Source organism: Equus asinus, chromosome 4 (assembly GCF_041296235.1).
Source record: "Equus asinus isolate D_3611 breed Donkey chromosome 4, EquAss-T2T_v2, whole genome shotgun sequence".
In the NCBI taxonomy this organism is placed as follows: Eukaryota; Metazoa; Chordata; class Mammalia; order Perissodactyla; family Equidae; genus Equus; species Equus asinus.
In genome coordinates, this window is record NC_091793.1 from 78,329,457 (window position 1) to 78,347,904 (window position 18,448).

At 43.5% G+C, this 18,448-nt stretch overlaps 1 protein-coding gene across 6 annotated transcripts in view; it reads left to right on the forward strand.

The window, feature by feature from the left end:
• The window catches only part of MGAT5 (alpha-1,6-mannosylglycoprotein 6-beta-N-acetylglucosaminyltransferase), a 330,354-nt gene that overhangs the window by 127,843 nt on the left and 184,063 nt on the right, over positions 1-18,448 (forward strand). For all 6 annotated transcript variants that reach the window (XM_044769036.2, XM_070507573.1, XM_070507574.1 and 3 more), the window contains one exon: positions 5,218-5,382. In XM_044769036.2, coding sequence (XP_044624971.1) covers positions 5,218-5,382 — 165 coding nt within the window. The remainder of the gene's footprint in view (positions 1-5,217; positions 5,383-18,448) is intronic.

Here is an 18,448-nt window from a genome sequence, read left to right on the forward strand (position 1 = left end):
CAGCCACACCTTAAATGTAGTTCTCAGTGGGAGCTGTGCCTGGAATCCTTGACCTGTGGGTTCTGCAGATTCTGGTTGAGTGCTTTAAGAATGGGGCCTGGTAACCCTGACTCCACAGGTGAGCCTCTTGGACGGCAGGCTGAAGAACCACTGCTGTGAAAGCATCCCCAGTGACTTGGGTGGGGACAGCCTAGCCCCCAAGCACAGCCTTTCTTGATAATTCCTCAAATATTGGTTGACGTGATGATCTGGGCAATCGGGGTTTACTGGCCAGTGTCACAGCTTTAGCTGATAGACCTATAAACTGATAGACCTTTTTTCACCAGCAGGACCTCATTTCTCCTGACATCCCCTCTCCTTGGACTCCAGCTGTGGAGGAAAGGATAGCTGGCAGTGAAATCTCCTTGACTGTCCTGCTCAAGGATGTGGCAGCATCTTCCAGCCCCTTTCTTCCCCCTCATGTCCTGGCTTTCTGGAAATGAAAACTTATAGAAGCTGTCAGAGCACCTGTTCTGAGATTTCGTCGATTTTGCTCTTTATCAAAGAACTTCTAGCCTGATAAAAACCAAAACTTACTCTCTCCAGAGGGACATTTTAAATGTTTTGAGCTACTTTGATCTCATCTTTCTCATGTACAGTAAGTTTTAGCAACACAGAATTGCTGTAGTAATGTTGGGATTAAGTTTTGATTGCTAAGGCTTTGAAGCATAAACAAAATTTTAAAAGCCTGTTAGTAATTGAAGTTGTAATCCTGCTGAGGACACGTGTTACTGCTGTAATAACTGTAAAACATAATGATAAATATAAAAATATTATACTAGAATTTGGAGGAATATTTTCACCCTTATTTCTTTATTAAAGTCTATGGAAATTATTCTTGAGTGTACAGTCTTACTGGGCAAATGGGTTATCATTAAGACTGAAACACAAGCAAAAATACTCTGATATTAGTTTAAAATGGCAATAAAATTCTTAACAGTTTTTGCAGGTTTAACTGTAAAATACAAAGGTGAGATATAATTTCATCGCCTAGAAAGGTATAATTTATGTAGCCTTATTTGTGCAAAGACTGTGTTTCATTAATTTGTTGGTTCGTTCATTTATTCACTTATTTACAGAGCTGAGCTTGGCCTCGTCTTTGTATCTTTGTGTTTTGTTTACAATGTCTTTCATCTTGCATTAGACTGCTCTGAAATAATGAGTCACATAACTGCTTGAGTTGCAGATGACCTTTTTTTTCTTTCATGTTGGGAGAGAAAACACTTTCCCTACCCAGGGAAAGTACCTGGAGAGTCCAAGGATTTTGAGAGCCTTATATTGCGTTTTTCATTTGAAGGCCCATAGTAGGGAAGGGCAGATTCTTCCCCTTTTTTTAGTGTTGGAGTTGTCACAGAGCAGTGGCATCAGCGAGTCTTGAGGGTGGTTGGGATATGATTTCAGAAGAACGCATGGCAGGGCCCAGAGTTAGTTCCTGATAAGTGTGCTCAGAAGCAGCAGGTCAGAGATGCTTGCTGGCCCGCAGGTCCACAGTGGTTCTTAGGAGGCAGCGTAGCATGGGAGGTAAGAGCCGTCAGCTCTGGAACCAGGCTGTCTGGGTTAGAACCCTGGGTCTGCAATCACCTGGGCAAATTACTTGACTTCTCTGTGCTGTGCTTACTCATCTGTAAGATGGAGATGTGAACAATGGCACGTTCGTCATATTTGTCTTGGCCAGATCAAATGGGTTAATCCATGTAAAGTGCCTAGGACAGCAGCTGACACATACAGCTCAATAAGTGGTGGTGGTGGGAGTAGCAGCTGCAGTAATAACAGTAACAGTAGCAGCAGCAGCAGGAGGAGGAGTAGCAGTAGTAGTGGTAGCAATAGCAGTAGCAGCAGGAGTAGTAGCAGTAATAGTGGTAGCAGCAGTGGTCGTAGTAATAGTAGCAGCGGTAGCAGTAGGAGGAGTAGTATGGGGGTGGTAGCTGTGAGGGTGAACATCAACATCCTCATCAACATCATGAATTCCCTTATTCATATCAAGTCACAGAGTTACAAAAAGGTCAGTCTCTGGTGGGTGGGGCCAGAAGGAGATAGGTTGTACTTATCGGTGGACTGTATTTTAAGAATTGAGGAAGAACATCTTCTTAACACTGATGTGACAACTTGGCATCCTACCTAAGGTGTGCTCCACCAGTGACTGTCACCGATGACTATGGGTTAGGAGCTCTGTCCGGTAGTCTTGTTGCCTTTTAACAGTGTTGCAAAAGGTTACCAGCCCTTGAGCGAACCTTAGCATGGGCTAGGCTTCTGTCAGCTCCCCTGGGGAGGAAGGCTGACTTTCCCTCATTGTACCTATCATTGAATTGGTAGCAGTGCCTCTCGTGCCTCGGTGAGTGGAAGTCACACATAATCTAAGTTTAGTGAGTGGTGTCTCACATTTCCCTTTTCTATGCCGTAACCCCTCTGTCAGAATTCTCTCGTGATATCTCCACCGAAGGGAAATGGGGAAGACAAGGGTTGGGAGAATGTGCCTAATTCAGTGGTTCTCAAATGGGGGCAGTTGTGCCCTCCAAAGGACATTGGCAATGTCTGAAGACATTTTTGGTTGTCACAATGGGGGATTGTGGCTGTCATTTAGTGGCTAGAGGTCAGAGATGCTGCCAAACACCCTACAATGCACAGGATAGCCCCTCACAACAAAGAATTGCTTGGTCCAAAGTGTCGATAGTTCCAAAGTTGAGAAACCCTGAGTTAACCAAACTAGAAGGCCAGAGCTTCTGTGTCTGGCTAACTGTAATTGCTGGTAATAGTTAAATGTCATTTTTACACAGGGATTCTTTCCCTGGTAATCCAGGCTCCAGACAAAGAGGCTGAGATGGGGGAGACTGACATCCTTTATCTGAGGAGCGGTTTCTTTATACTGAATATAGCCACCTCTCAGCGGCACCATTGCCCCCATCTGCGTGGCCAGCCTCTGGCAGTCTTCAGAACCCTGGAGAACTCGTTGATGCTTTAGATTCAGCGTAAGAGCAGAGCTGGTGGCTGACTCCTGCTGTCCATGCCAGCTAATGATGTGCCAGGGACAGACTATGAGTCATGCTGACCGTGGGACTGCAGCCACCAGAGGAGAGCAATCTCATGACCCTTTGGATAAAGCGATAAAGCTTTGCATCACCCAGAGAGAGAGTTCTTCAGGAAAGAGGAGAGCATTTTTCGGAGGAAGGTTTTTCAAATTTATGTGTGTAACGGGAACTTACGTAGTGCTTATTATGTGCCAGGCAGTGTTCAAAACATTTTATAAGTATTACCTCATTAAGTCCTCATAACAACCCCAAAAGTAGGCTTATTCATACTACTCTTTTACAGAGAAAGAAGCAGGAATGGAGAGCAAGGACTCAACCCTAGGAAGTGTGGCTTCAAAGTCTGGGCCCTCAAAGACAGAGAATTTCACACTTGGTTTCTTTTTCTACGCTGGCTCTTGACTTCTGGCCAGTCCCAGTGAGGCATCAGGGAATTAGGCAGACCTGAGTCGAGTCCCTGTTCTGATTTATGATCTCTGTAACCACGAGCATGTTACTTCATGTCTGCGAACCTCAGTTTTCTCTTCTGTAAAATGAAGTCATACCTACCTCATGGTGAATGTGAAGATAACATGGGATTTCTTATACATGTGTGTGGCATGTAAAAGGCACTGAGGAAACGTTGGTTCACTTCCAGCTTCTTTCTTATAATCCTGTTTTGAGCCCTGTTGCACTAATGTCATGGCCACCTTGTCTTACAACCTGTAGGTAAGATATACACTGAAGAGCGAAAAATAGGCCTTGTCAGGTATTCTAATGTTAGAATGAATGAGGGAACAGACTGCCCCAGATCTTAACATTGTGGAGAAGCCTGATGTTTTGTGTGGAGGGAGTGTGGGGAGAATGAGATTACTCCAAGCACATAAAACTAGGTTTTCAAGATACACACATTTTGTTTCTGTTTATAGTTTTCTCGTCAGCTCCAGTGATGCTGTCCGTAAACCACTGAGAATACAGACTTCCATGTTAATTATATATCTGTGTTTCTGTTCTGATGAGTTTCTGTCTTGACTTGGCAAAGTAGGACAGCCTGACTGCCTCTTGGTTAAATTTGGTTGGCTGTGCTCTGGGAGTTGGTGAATTAACCAGATGTGTGTTTCCTTCCTGGCCAGATCAGAGCACCTGCTCGGAGCGAGCTTGTTCTTTTCCCAGCAGAGTGAAGATGGCAACTTCCCGTGGGTCGCAGTTCGGGACTTTAGTCCATCCTGTTACCCACACTGTGTGCTTCTCCCTCGGCCCACTCCCCATTCATAATGAGTCTGGATTCTATTCACGTGGATGGCTTTCTTGTGGTCCGTCTGCTTTTCCCACTTATACAAGTGTGTGTATCTTTCTTTGATTATGAGTCTCCAGAGGAGAGGGGCTAAATTCAAATTTTTTGTGTATGTGGAATACTTGTATACAAACCTAGTAAATGCTTATGTCTGTGTGACATGTCTGTAATTTGTCCAGAGGGAAGTACACTGCTGTTTAACTCAATCAGGTGTATAAGAAAGGGAATCAACTCTTCAGTGTAAGCACCATGAGACAGTATCCCCAGCATCTAGAACAGTGTCTGGCACATAGTAGTTGTTTAATAAATATTTCTTGAACAAACGAATGACTCTGGTCTTTAAGTAGTTTTCTAAATCTGATTATAGTTTGGGTTATCCAGCCTGCCTGGAAATCAAGAAGTGCAGCTTTTATTAAGTATTACCATAGGTAACCAATTTTGCAAAAAAAATTAGGACATGCTACAGTACACAGCACTAAAAATAACAGTGGACTTGATCCAGAAGCTACTTCAGGACCTTGCTGCCCTTTGGGGTTGTCATTCTGTATGTCAGTAATCATCATGCTCTAAGGAGGAGGAATTAATAGAACGCTTTAGTAGGATGCTAAGTAACGCGATATTTTCTCTATCACCCTAGTAGCTGGAAATAATTTCGTCATTTATTGCCAAACTTGCATCGCAGAACAGACCGATTTGTTTTGTACTCTCTAGGCCACTTGAAGATGGCCCCTTTCATCTTGAAGACATGGTTTGTTAGGACAGATCATTGAGCAGTACTTTTTGACTGCGACTCTGTTTTAATATCAGAGAGAAAGAGTATGTGCCCTAAAGCAATATGCAGAGACTGAAGAGTTTTTAAATTATGTGCATTTTCTTTTACAGATCTGAAGAAAACGCTTGCTGTGTTGTTGGATAATATTTTACAGCGCATTGGCAAGTTGGAGTCGAAGGTGGACAATCTTGTAATCAATGGCACAGGAACAAACTCGACCAACTCCACCACAGCTGTTCCCAGCTTGGTAGCACTTGAGAAGATTAACGTGGCAGGTGAGAACAGCAATCTCCACGCCCTGACGTGGAGTCAGTTCGTGCTTTGAACTGGGAAAAGAATAAAGGAGCGCAGTGGTTCTTATTGGTGTAAGATAAATCCCGTAAACTTGGTATGGCCCCTATAAAGCTACGTTTAAATTGATTTTTGAATAACAGATGTTAAAATGCTTTTATAGTCTCATCATGATGTATAGTGTCTGGTGGTTTCTGTGACGTTTTTCACATAATGAGCTCCTGAGTTCACTTTGAATGAGAAGGTTCACAGTGTGGATAAATGAAATGTCGAGCTTATCTGGGAAGCTCATGCCGGTTAGAGTTCCTTCCTTCTCCCCATTTTTATCAGACGATATCAAAAGTCTGTTACGTATAATAGATTCTCTCCTCCTTGTTCTTAAAGAAGAGCCACCTCTGTAGAAAATGCCTCCTGTGGGTATCTGGAGAAATAGGAATTCTAGAAATGGCTCTTAGGAAGTGAGTGGCCCCTGCCTGACCTTGGGCTGATTCTGTAGCCACTCATGGATGCCACCATGCAGTTCCCACTGGGATGCATGCCTGGCCCTTCTTGAACCTGGTGTCTTGGATAAGATGAGGGAAATGGATTAAAAACCAAACCTAAGTCATACATAGGTGTATTGTGTACAGCTCACACTGAACCGCCATCGCACTGCCCTGGGGTTGGCAGTGCGTCTTTGTGGTTGAGCCAGGGTTTGCTCTTGTTTAGGATGACAAGTGTCGTTTCCTAGGGACTCAGGACAAAGTGAAGAGCTCGAGAATTAGGATTAGGTGCTGTGGCTGAATGGTTGTGAATGAGCCGTCCATGCTCCTGGTGGGTGGTATCCAGACTCTAGTTAATGGGTAAAGTAAGTAACTGGGTTACTTCTGAAATTTTTTAACTCCAGTACACTTTTGGCTTGTTTCTCTCTCCCTCTTTCTTAAAGGAATTCACAGACTTAAGTGGAAGAGATTCTTTTCCTTGTCTGCCTCCCAGTGTCAAATCGTTTAATTGTTTCACATTATGCAAACTTGTCGGGTTACCTTTTGGTTGTGTTCTTTGCCCTTTAGCAAGTTTTAAATTGCAAAATATATTTCTAATAATCCAAAGTATCCAACCAAACAAAGGTATTGAAAATAACTTTTAATTACAATGCAGAGGCAGTGTCATCTCGGCCATAAATCCTGTGTTCCCTGCAGTTTCCAACAGCTTCTGTATTTAGACAAGAAAACCTCCCACTGTGTTGAGCTGCTTATTAATAAATAGAACCCAGGCCTCTCCAGTCTCCACTCCTCCACCCCCATCCCCAGCAGGAAAGGCTACTGAAAAGATCCTATCTGGTTTCATGACAGCTCTGCGTTATCGTAGTTCAGGGGGTGGGGTGAGGTGTTCTGCCTCTGACTTTGTTGCCTCCCACTGCCTCTGTCCTGCAGGGCCCATGAAAACATGTCTGCTGTCATTCTCTTCCCTAATGAGGGATCTTGCGGCCTCCAGCAGCTCTATTTGTGTACCAAGTTCACAGGGAGACTTCTCTGCCTGGGCTCCAAATCCCAGGGTACAGAATTCTGGGGAGACCTCCAGGAAAGAAATGGGAGGGAGCTGGTGGTTACTTCTTTTAAATAGGATCCCAGCCCCATGTATTGAGCTAGTTTACTCAGTTAATAAATGTGTCTTGAGCACATTCTCTAAGCTATTGGCTCTGAGTTGGGCTCCTTTAGATGTACCACTGGTACTGTGTTTTTACTAATATTTAAAAAACCAAAGTATTTTTTTTTCTTTTGGGGAAATGGGAGAAAATGTACAGTTAATGCCTTTAATAAGCTCATTTTCCTTTGTATGTTTCGTGTGTGTGTGTGATACGCTCCATACTTTCGAGACTTTACTGGATAATTAGGAAAATAATACACATGCATAAAATAACAGGAACTATGGTCACTGTAAGTGGGCATGACTGTAGAAGTCTTCTTTCAAGGAGGTAAACTTTGAAGGTGAGTAGGATTGAGGCATAGGGGCATCATGGAGGAGATACTGGCTAAAAATGCATTGTGACCCAGAAAAAAACTTGAAGGAAGAAGAAACTGACATCTATCAATAGTCCAGTAATACCAGTTACTGTTGCCAACCCTTGGGGGGTATATGATTTTACCTAATCTTCTCAGCATCTGTGAGAAGTAAATGGTTTCACAGGTTTTACTGAGTTTAAGTTTTGAGGAGACAGGGACCTTTGGTACTAGAATTCCCTGAGCTCAGCTTAAGACCTCCCAGCGCCTTGTGGAGAAGAGATTATGAGTGTTTATTCCATCTTTCTTGCTTCCATTTGTAAATCATTGCACATGGATGAGTCTAGAAAAATGTGCTACCATTTTCTTAGAGGTTCCTGGAAGCTGACAGTTTCCTGGAATGTTGAATAACCTGTCTAATAAGGAAATTCTCTATGTCTAAGGGTCTCTTCCTTTGGCTGACCTTGCTATAAAAAAAAGCTCGTCCACCTGTGTGTGTGTATGTGCATATGCATCTCTTCCTTTGGATACTGCATTGGCTACCGTGGATATGGATGTGAAATAAGGAATAAAAGCATCCTCCTTTATTTTCCTAGAGGCTGGAGAATCCTTTATACCTTGTCAGTTAACCAACATTTATTATTTTAACTATTTGCTATATCTGTAGATTAAGGTGCTGAGAAAAGAGGGGCGAGAACTTAATTTCATAGTCCTCATTCATGAAAATCCCTCATTGCTTTTGTTGCCTTCTCTCCAGTCCACGGCCATGTTGGTGGTCCTCACATCCCTCTTGTCATAGCAGGAATGTGAGCTCTGAGAGAGTTCATTTTTCTAGGATTCCAATCCTAGTTGAGTAAAGTGTTTCTCTCTCCCTTTCTGCAGTAAGACATGTGGTAATTGCTCAAAAATGTTCTCCCTGGTGTGTCTTTACTACTTACTCTGGTGTCTTATTGCTCACTGACGTTTCTGATTGCTTACTGTTGTGTCTTACTGCTGATATAGCTTCTGATTGACTATGAACTGCCTCTAAATTGGGTACCATGGCAGTTGAAGAAGGGTTCCCTAAATTTATTTTCTTTTTGGGGGCAGCTCTGTGTGTGAGTGTATCCCCATTCCTTTCTCTGTTTAGCTGTGTTCTATGTGGCTTTTATCCAAAATGCCTTTTCTTTCCGAATTTATCACTCTTGGCCTTTTTTATTATGTGAAAGTGAATGTACCCCTAAAGAAATCTAGGTGGAAATGAACTTTATTAAAGTCAAGAATCAGATGGAACTGCTTTTTTGGAGCACTTTTTGAGTTTATTTTGTTGAAGATGAAGGTGAATCAAATAAATGAAAAACTGGATTTTAAAAAATCCCCACCCTTCAACCAATCACATTGTAAATTAATTTCTCCAGATTTCCTCCCTGAGAGGACTTGAGTACGTGCGCCTTTGTCAAAATTATTTTCAGAGAGGGGGATTGCACAGCTCTGTATGGGGGGTAGGGAGCATGGGTGTGTGTTTGTACATGTGCATTGATTTATTTTTCTCAAGAACCAGTTATTTTCATTCAATATCAGCTGAATAACTGGACAGTGTTGAGGGTTAGCTAAAAGACAAGACATCATGATAGCAGTCCCTTTGTGTTATGACCACTTACAATTGCAAGGTGAGTTGGGAAATACAACCACAAAATTGAAGGTGCGGGCACAACTCCAGTGGCTGTTTTCTGATCTTTAATCCAAATTGAACATTAGGCAGCCCTGCATTTCCTAAATATCCCTTGCAACATGCAACATATTCTAGTATTTGGGGTTAAGGTGCAGTGTATTTCAACTTGGATGCTGTTCTCAATAAAAGGAACCATAATTATTATTCTTACCATTTGAAAATTGAAAATGAAAAATGTCCCTGCTGAGTTCCAGGGCTTACATTTGGAAGTGCAATTTCCCCCCCTTTGTGCTGCTAATGGACCTTGAAATTAAGTTGCACCTGTGCTGTTTCCTTGTTTGTGTACCTGCGTTATCAGTTGTGTTGGAGTAGCGCCTGAAGTGTCCTAGCCCCCTGCTCAGGCAGTGGCTCAGCAGGTGGCCTTCACAGGATCAGGTGTTGGCCAGTCAGTGGCATCTAAGATGCTGCCTAGAGACAGGAGAGAGATGAGATTGCAGAGTTCTTTCTTATTAATTTGAGCAAGACAGAAAGGTGTCCCTCCTACCTACCTGTCACTTTCTGTTTCATTTTTTGCAAAGGCACAATACGTATTTCGCTACTTGTCAGAAACAATTCTTTTGGTGTCTTCACAGTAAAATGTATGTTATTGCTGGTGTACTTATCACTTTCTGTGGTCAAGGGTGTTTTGATTTTTATCATGAAGGAAGGAGAAAGGAGGGCAGGAAGAGGAGGAGGGAGAAAAATCCAATTTCGGAGAAGTGATGCTGACCTTTGAGCCTGGGTATTTATAACACTGAATCTCAACCGCAGGAAATTCGCCCCCCACAGGCAACACTTGGCAATATCTGGAGACATTTTTGGTCGTCACAACTAAGGAGGTGCTATTGACATCCAATAGATAGAGGCCAGGGATGCTTCTTAAACATCCTGCAGTGCACAGGCCAGCCCCCACAACAGAGAATTATCCATCCCAAAATGTCAATTGTGCTGTGGTTGAGATTCCACAAGGTATTGTTGGAATCTGGTATTCCCACTTATGATTGGTGCAGAAAGATGCCTGAGATGTTGAGGTTTCCTTATTGACCAGGTGAGACCTGAAGTCTCTTCCCTCCTCCTAGCAAGGCTGTTTGCAAGTCTCCAAGCCCCACACTTTTAGCTTTGCAACTGATCTTTGAGACCTCTAAGAAAGAGATTTTATCAACTCCCAGGAGACTGCTTTGGGATCTGGACCTTAAGAAACTCCTCTCCTGGACCCAAACCAGTAAATTTTTGGCAATCCACATTTTACTCCTGCTTAGATAGAGGGTAATTATTTCTTTTCAAGAAAGAGCCACTAATTCAGAATAATGATGGCAAAGTAGTCTGAGAGAGTGGATTTAAATCTACAAGAATGTCTTAGGAGAAATTCCCTTTTATTAATTTTAAGCAGAGTATATAATTATCAGGACAAGAGAGAGTAAATTAAACAAGGGAAGGAAAACAAGACAGGTCCCCAAAGATCGACTTTATAGCATGAAATACCCTACAGAGCATATTTGGAGCACTATAAAAGGAGATGAGACTGGAAAGGTAGGTTGGGGGATTTGTAAAGAGTTTTTCAGTGTAAAACTAAAGAAGTTTCTATTTTATTCTGTAGGTGGTGGCAGCTGATGAGGGTTTAAAGCAGGAAGATGATTAGATGCGATTTGTATTTTCGGGGAATAAATAATGGCTGTGTGGAAGTGGGATGCTTTTGAAGGGGGTTATACCGAAAGTCCAGTGAGAGAGAGTTTAATTGATTGAGGTGCGAGAGGCCTGGAACTAGACATGAGCGTGAGGCCCAGGGACAAGGAGAGGATTTGAGACCCAAGTCGGTGGAGCTGACATGACAGGTACGCTGGTGGGCCATGGGAGAGGATGAGGGAGGAGGCATCATAATGATTCCCCAAAGATGTAGCTTGAAGGATGACTGGGTGATACCTTTATTGAGGAAACAAGCCAGCAAAGAAACAGGATTTTGTGCAGACAGTAGCCATATGTTAATATGGATTTAGGGAGTATAAACTGCTTTGCTGGAAGCCGTTTGTTTCGGGCTCTCAGTTTAAACGAAGTTAGAAGGTTGGTTCTAGTGCTCAAGAGGTGAGGGACAATGAAAGGTAGTGTTTCTGGAGCTGGGCTGCCCTGGTTCAAATTTCAGCTCCACCACTTGATGCCTGTGTGACCTTGGGCAGGTTTCTTAACCTTTCTATGGCTGAGTTTCCTCGTCTGTAAAAGTGGGGAAATAGTAGTGGTGCCTGTTTCATGGGACTGTTTATGAGGATTAAGTGAGATAAGAAAACTGCTTAGAAACATACCTGGTACAAAGTCAGCCTTAAATGAGCATTTGTTAATTATAGTTTAAAGCTACACATCTGGATTTAAGAATGGAAATTGCATTGATGAGTTATTAGAATGCCGCCACTAAATTAATGTCACTGATAGTGAAAATAATAACTAACATGTAGTGCTTTATAGGTTAGAAAATATTTTTGTATATATTTCACGTTAGTGCATTAAACTTGAAGTTCCCAACTTGGCTTTTTTGTCAATACTTAGAGACCTTTATTATCAGTACTTAGTGGTTTAGCAGGAAATCCACATATTTGCCAGTAATCTCTTGGTTGCAAGAGGCAAAAAAAAAAAAAAAAAAAAACAAAGAGAAAGGGCATGTGGGACCCACGTAATTGGAAGGTTCAGAAGACGATGCTGAGTTCGGGCCTGCTGAATGCAGACATGGAAACCGTCTTCAAGAACCTTCACAGGATGGTGGCAGAAATAGTCCCAGGAGGCTCTGGGTTTTTGGCAACACTCTTGGGGAGCGTTCTGATCCACTTGGCTGGCAATATATTTCTGTCCATGATCCAGTCACAGTGACCAGTGACCTCTGATTGACTAGGCCTGGATCACATAGGTCACCCTTAGATTTCATGGTGGGGGGCGGGTCCCTAAAGAGACTCCAGGCAAGCAGGTAGAATGGGTATGACTACCAGAGACCCTTGTCACATTGCGGTTTGGATTTCCAGAGTCGTCCTAAATCTGACTCATACTTTCCTTTCCTTGAGAGTTCAGAGGGCAAAGCTTCTGGAATGCTAACCTTTCTGCCCCCATTTTATTTTATTTTATTTATTTATTTTTTTTATTGCAGTAACATTGGATTATAACATCATACAGCTTTCAGATGTACATCATAATATGTTTCGAAGTCTGTGTAGATTACTTCATGTTCACCACCCAAAAACTAATTATAGTCCATCACCTCACATGTGTGCCTAATCTTCCCTTTTGCCCTCCCCCTTACCCCCATGGTAACCACTAATCCAATCTCTGTTGCTATGTGTTTGTTTGTCATTGTTTTTATCTTCTACTTATGAGTGAGATCATATGGTATTTGACTTTCTCCCTCTGACTTATTTCACTTAGCGTAATACCCTGAAGGTCCATCCATGTTGTCACAAATTGCCGGATTTCATCATTTGTTATGGCTGAGTAGTATTCCATTATGTATATATACCACATCTTCTTTATCCATTCGTCCCTTGATGGGCACCTAGGTTGCTTCTAAGTCTTGTCTGCTCCATTTTAAATGCTGCTGTGTGAGTGTGCCTCAGCCCTGCTAGGAACTAGCCTAGCCCACAGCATGCTCTTCATTTGTGCCCTTATATATTTACGTGTTTTTGTCCTCAGTCTGGAATGCCGTTCCATTTTTCTGGCTAACTCTTATTTATCGTCTTTTTTCCAAGACTCATCTGAAGCATTGTCTTTGCTAAATAGCCTCTCTTGGTGCCCCTCCCACCCCAGAGCTTTCTGGTGTCCTTGCTTTGTGTTCCCACAACTGCCGTGTGCATCCTCAGACCTTCCTACACTTTGCCTCTCTCCACAGGCACTAAGCTCTTCAAACATGGGCAAAATATCTTACATCTTTCTTTTAAACCCAGTACCTAGCTGGGAGTCTGGCAAATAGCAGGTTCTCAATAAGTGTTTGTCTAATTGAGTGCATTCCTTGCTCTCCTGGACACACGCCAGGTCAGCCACTGTCCTGGAACTTTTATGACAACAGCGATGGCCACACGCTCAGTTCTCCATCAGCGTGTCTGCCGCTCGCCTGCTTTGGCAGTTTCCTGAATATTTTAGGAATTCCTGAAAGCGCCTGGAAAGTTGACTGCTGTTTTGTTCAAAGGGGAAATGCTCTTGCTTTATCTACTACGCTTTCTGAAAACTGAGATTCCAGAATATAATTTATTTTGTAATGTCTTGGTGGCTAATTATAAAAATGTAAGTAGGATCAAAAGAAGATTCTAACCAGCTACACTATATTGGCGATTACTCTGAATGAATAGTTCTTGCAGAAGAGAGGCAGGGACCCATCAGTCTGAATGCATTTGGATGCGTTACTGACCCTTCAAGGAATATGTGGCTTTTTTCATTTCAGAAAGTGAGAATATGTATCCCCATGAGGAATGGTGTTCTTCCTCAGCCATTTGAGGGGGAACAGCGGGAACAGCAGCAGCCCTCAGGGACGTGCACTGTGGGGCTGGCCTTGGGAACTGGTGCAGGCTTTACTGTTATTTATGAAAATGCCTCTCCACGGGGTGGTTCTGTGGACTGGAGATAGGACATACTGAAATTAGACTTGTTTGTTTTAATCAGAAGACGACAGATCCCACTTGCTCTAATTTGGCTTAATGAGGTGTGTGTATACAGTCGTGCTATCAGCTTACATATGGTCTCGATTCAGTAGATGTTCCACGGCTCCAGTGTGGCATATGTTTTCGCGTTTCATCCTTTACCTGTTTTCATTGACACGTATTTCGATAGACTCATTCTAGAGCCTGAGATTTAAAAATTCAGAAAAATTTTAAAATTAAAGCTGTTTGATGGAGGCAGGGGAAGCTCTCTGTCTTGTGTTGTTGAGAAGGTTTTTTAGGTTTGTGGGGTTTTGAGGGATTTTCTTTGAAGCTTTGCTTTGGGCTTTGCATATCCACTGCTTCTAAAATTAGGTGGCCTAAATGAAAATCAGTTGCTAGTTTTTGGTGTTGTTTTCTCTTCTCGCTGTATCTCAGAAGAAGAGAGAAGGCGCATGAGGTGAAGGTGGTCTGAAATTCTTTGCTGAGTTTAAAAAGGAAGGAAAGAGGTATCGGATTAGATATGTGATGAAGAGGGGCCAAACGGGCCCACAGTTGCGGAGAGCAGAATTGACCTTCAATGCAGTCTCCTTTCTCTGTCCGTCCTGTGCCTCTGGACCTTCAGTGCGTCTCATGTGGCCGATCGCGGCCCCCAAGTCTATTCATGTCACGGTGAGGGCCTGTGGCACTGACAGAGCCAGCAGAGGGACTGAGTATCTGGGATTGATGGAGGGTTCAAACTATGTTTTGATTTGCCCTGTCGGAGTTGGCCAGCTCTGTTATTAGCTGGTTTTAAGCTGTCTTGATGTTTCACGTTGGTGAGCTGAGTCAGCGTTTGCAGTGGGAACTTTCTCTCTGCGTTGGTGCCCCTGGAGATGGGCTCTTGACACAGAGTCATTATGGAACGGCGGGCGAAGGGCTTGTGCTAGGGCTTCCCCCTGTGGAGCAGAAGCCATAGGATTGTGGTTCAGACATAGACTCTGGACCCAGACCTCCTGGGCTCAAGTCCCAGCTCTGTCAACTTCTAGCTGTGTGTCCTTGGATGAACCCAGTCCATTTCTTCATCTGTAAAATGAGGATAAAGTACCTTGTGCCCTGGTATTGCTGTGAGGACAGTGAGTTAATACATGGAAAACACTCAAGGTCAGACACAAAATAAGAGCCCGGTAAGTTTGGACCCGACTCAGGGTCTGACCTGTGGGCCAGGCATGTAGCCAATGGTCAGTGCTTCATGAGTATGTAAACTCCCCAATCCTAATGCTGTATTTCATAGAGAAAACTGGACCTGGGGAAAGGGATTTCTGGAAGCCACTTGACATTTACAGGGTGGACCTGGTATTTGGCATCAGACAGTCTTGAGCAGAACTTCCAGCTCCTCATTTACTCAACTGTTGGCGTTTTACTTAGCATCACTGAGCTTCTGCCTCATTCTCTGTACAATGGAGATAGTGTGACACTAACACTCATGCGCCTGTGAGGATGCAATGAGATAATGCAGACTGAGAGCCTGGCATGATGTCTTATTCCCGGTTACCTACAGACCCTGCCCTCTGTGTTAACACCTTGTTAGAAGGGAGGGGTCCAAAACGTCATATGGCAAACAGTGATGCATCTTTTGTACAACCAGCACTGCCTGCATGGTGCCAGGCCTGTGTCAGGCAGTGGAAATGCATCCAGGTAAGAAGCTAGGGCTCCTGTTGTGAATGTAGGGCTCACAATGCCTTTCGTGACCTTCAACCTAGCGCTTCTTTCACCTTAGTCTGAGAGGACCTGTTGGCTTTGCCTGCCCTTTTGGCCTTGGGAATGACCTTCAAACTCTATAGCCATTTGGAGATAGGAATAGGAATAGGAATGGCCCACAGGAATTGTCACAGAAGGAATTTCCACTATTACACAGTAGAAGTCATACAGCCCTTGTTGCAGCAAACTCAAGCAATCTGGAAACTGTGCCTGACCCCTCACTATACCTTCTCACTCCAAAGTAGGGACAGGAATTCCTGTGCCATAGAGCTCAGCTCTCAAGGGAAGACAGTCGTTAACCTGTCTAAACTTGATGCTAATAGAACTTTCTCGATAATTGCTTCCATTAAGTATGGTGAATATGAGCAGTACAAGTTATAGCAAGATTAGCAGAAGAACAAAGTAAATATTTAAGACTTTATTTCAGGGTGCAGTTGGGTGGGGCCCAAGAGAAGAATAGTAAAAACTGAGTCTGGTGGCATCTGACATCGAAATGTAGTGGACCACTCGGCTGAAGTTCCAGTGGTTTCTCTTCAGTGGCTCTCTTGATCCTAACTTGGGGGATACAGATGGATGTCCTCCAGGGGGCAGTTATGAGCTCTGTTCTCGCCTTACATTTCTGGCTTCTGTCAGACAGAGTAACATAGTGATGAAGAGCAACTGCCTTCCCTGTCTTCCAGGAATGCTGTGAGGATTAAGGAGGTGGCTGTTGGCCCACGGCTGTGCCATGTGGGGAAGACTGTTGTTCCCTGAAGGCAGAGTGCGATTAGTGGCAGCTGAGTTGTTCAGGAAAGCCCGTGATGAGTACGTGCCCATGGCTGGCCAGGCTGACCTGTCATCTGAGGACGCCAAGGGATTAATTTAGCCATGGTTTTCATGCGTCCAGGCTACCAGTGACCAAAAGCAGCCATAATCTCTGTCTTTGAGTTTATGTAATCACGGGGTACTGTTTTCAAAAGGAAAGACTTTATAAACAGAACTTTTCTTCTATGTTATAAAAAAGGATAAAATTTTACTGCTAAAAATTTGGAAATTATGGCTAAGCAAAAAGATGAAAATATAAAGCAGCTGTTACTCCATCACCCAGAGATCGATTGATTTGGTTCGTTCCTAACAAATACCATCAGTGTCTGTTCTGTGCCGGGCACTTTCCAGGCGCTGGAGATAGAAGGAGGAAAACCAAGTCTCTTCTTTCGTGGGGGTTGTAATCCAGCAGTGAAGGCAGGTAATTAACAAATACATGGACATACACTATGCCAGGTGGTGATCAATGCTGTGGAGAACAGTCAAGCAGAGTGAGGGGATAGCGGGGAGGGGGTCCTGTTTCAGGTTGGACGGGTTGTCGGGGAAAATCTCTCTGAAGAAGTGACACTGAACAGAGACCCAAATGAGTGAGGGAGGGAGCCATTAGGCTACCTGGGGAAGGTTGTTCCATGCAGAGGGATCACAGGCACATTCTTCCTGGGTGTGTTCAAGAAACACTATCGTGCACTTTGAATCTTATAGCAGAAGGTGGCTTGTTAAAACCCAAGAGAGACCATTTACTCCCAAGCTGTATCCTTTGTGATTTATGCTCCCTCTAGGCTCATAGTGGATATTTGAGAGCAGTGTTGGAACCCGGTCAGGCGTTGATGTGGTAATGTGGTGGTTCGGTGTATGATGAGACCTGAGTGTATGCTGCAGCCAGAAGTACAGGCTGCGTGCTGAGGCTGCTGGGGTTTTAATGTGAGTTCCACCAGAGCAGCATGACTTTGGCCAAGTCATTTAGAGAGGTCAGGTCTCAGTCTCCTCATCTGTGCTACAGAAACTAGCTCAGGGGGAGAAAATAGCTCATTGGGACAGCCACATGAGAAAGTGCATGTGAAGGGCTGGCACACAGAAGTGCCGGGAAAATATTGGCCATGAGTATGATGATCAAAATGTGGTTTTGGCAGATGGTATTTTTTTAAAAGGCTCTATGCGTATCTTTGTTTGGTAGGTCTTTTACCAAAGCTAGTGAGCTTCAAAAATTATATTAGAGGCACCAAAGTGGGGGAGAGTTCTATTCAGTTGCCAAAGAATAAATATAATCAAGGCTTTAACAGAAGGCTCACGCATTTTGGGTAGGGTTTGGGCTTTTGGTCATGAAGTGGGTGCAAAGCTTGCGGAGATCAACTTGTCTCTATTTGCCTGTCTGTATTCAGATTTAAAACCATCGTTGAGGAATGTAGTACTTGTTCTTGCAGAAACCGTTCTCAGGTTTGAGGATGTTGGTTTGTGACCTCGAGTCTTTGGAAGACCACAGCGAAATCATCATTGGTCCTATGTGATATTTGTGAGGCTTAACCTAACTTGGGTTCTTGCTTTTAGTTTAATGCTTCCGGAAAGATGATATTTGGATAACTAAATCATATATAGGGGTCCAAGATTTCCTCAGCGTTTAGGTCATCTACCTGACTCCCTGTGACTCAAGATGAAATCTTGGACACATGGAGTCATGGGGTAAAGATCTGGCCCCAATTCCCATCTCCACAAGAATCCCTTCTATAGATACCCTCTAGACCCTGCCTACTCTGTTCTTAATCTCCAATGGAGAGAATTGCACAGATTCTCCTGGCCACTGGATTCTCTTTGTGTGATGTCAGAGATGCAAAGACATGGGCATCAAGGTGGGAAGGTCTCAGAGAAATATGTGACTGACTAATGATTGATTTGCCGTCATTTAGAAGATTTCGGAGTGTAATCCGGCCAGAAGTGGAGGAATACTGGGTTAGGAACTGTGATCTGTGGTGAAGGAGTGTAGGATGAGGACCCAGGAGGTCTGGGTTTAGGCCTGCTGCTGTGAGAAATGACTGTTAGATCATCCAGTTTTTCTGTTTCTTCTTTCATAGCCAGATTTTCATGGACTTTTAGCAGTGGAAGATATTTGGATGTTCTAACTTTTCTCCCAAATTGAGGTCCTGCAACCTTCCAAAATCCATGGTGGATGATCCTCTATCCTTATCTGAACAATTCTAGATATTACACAACTTCAGCGGACCACATTCACATCATAGTGTAT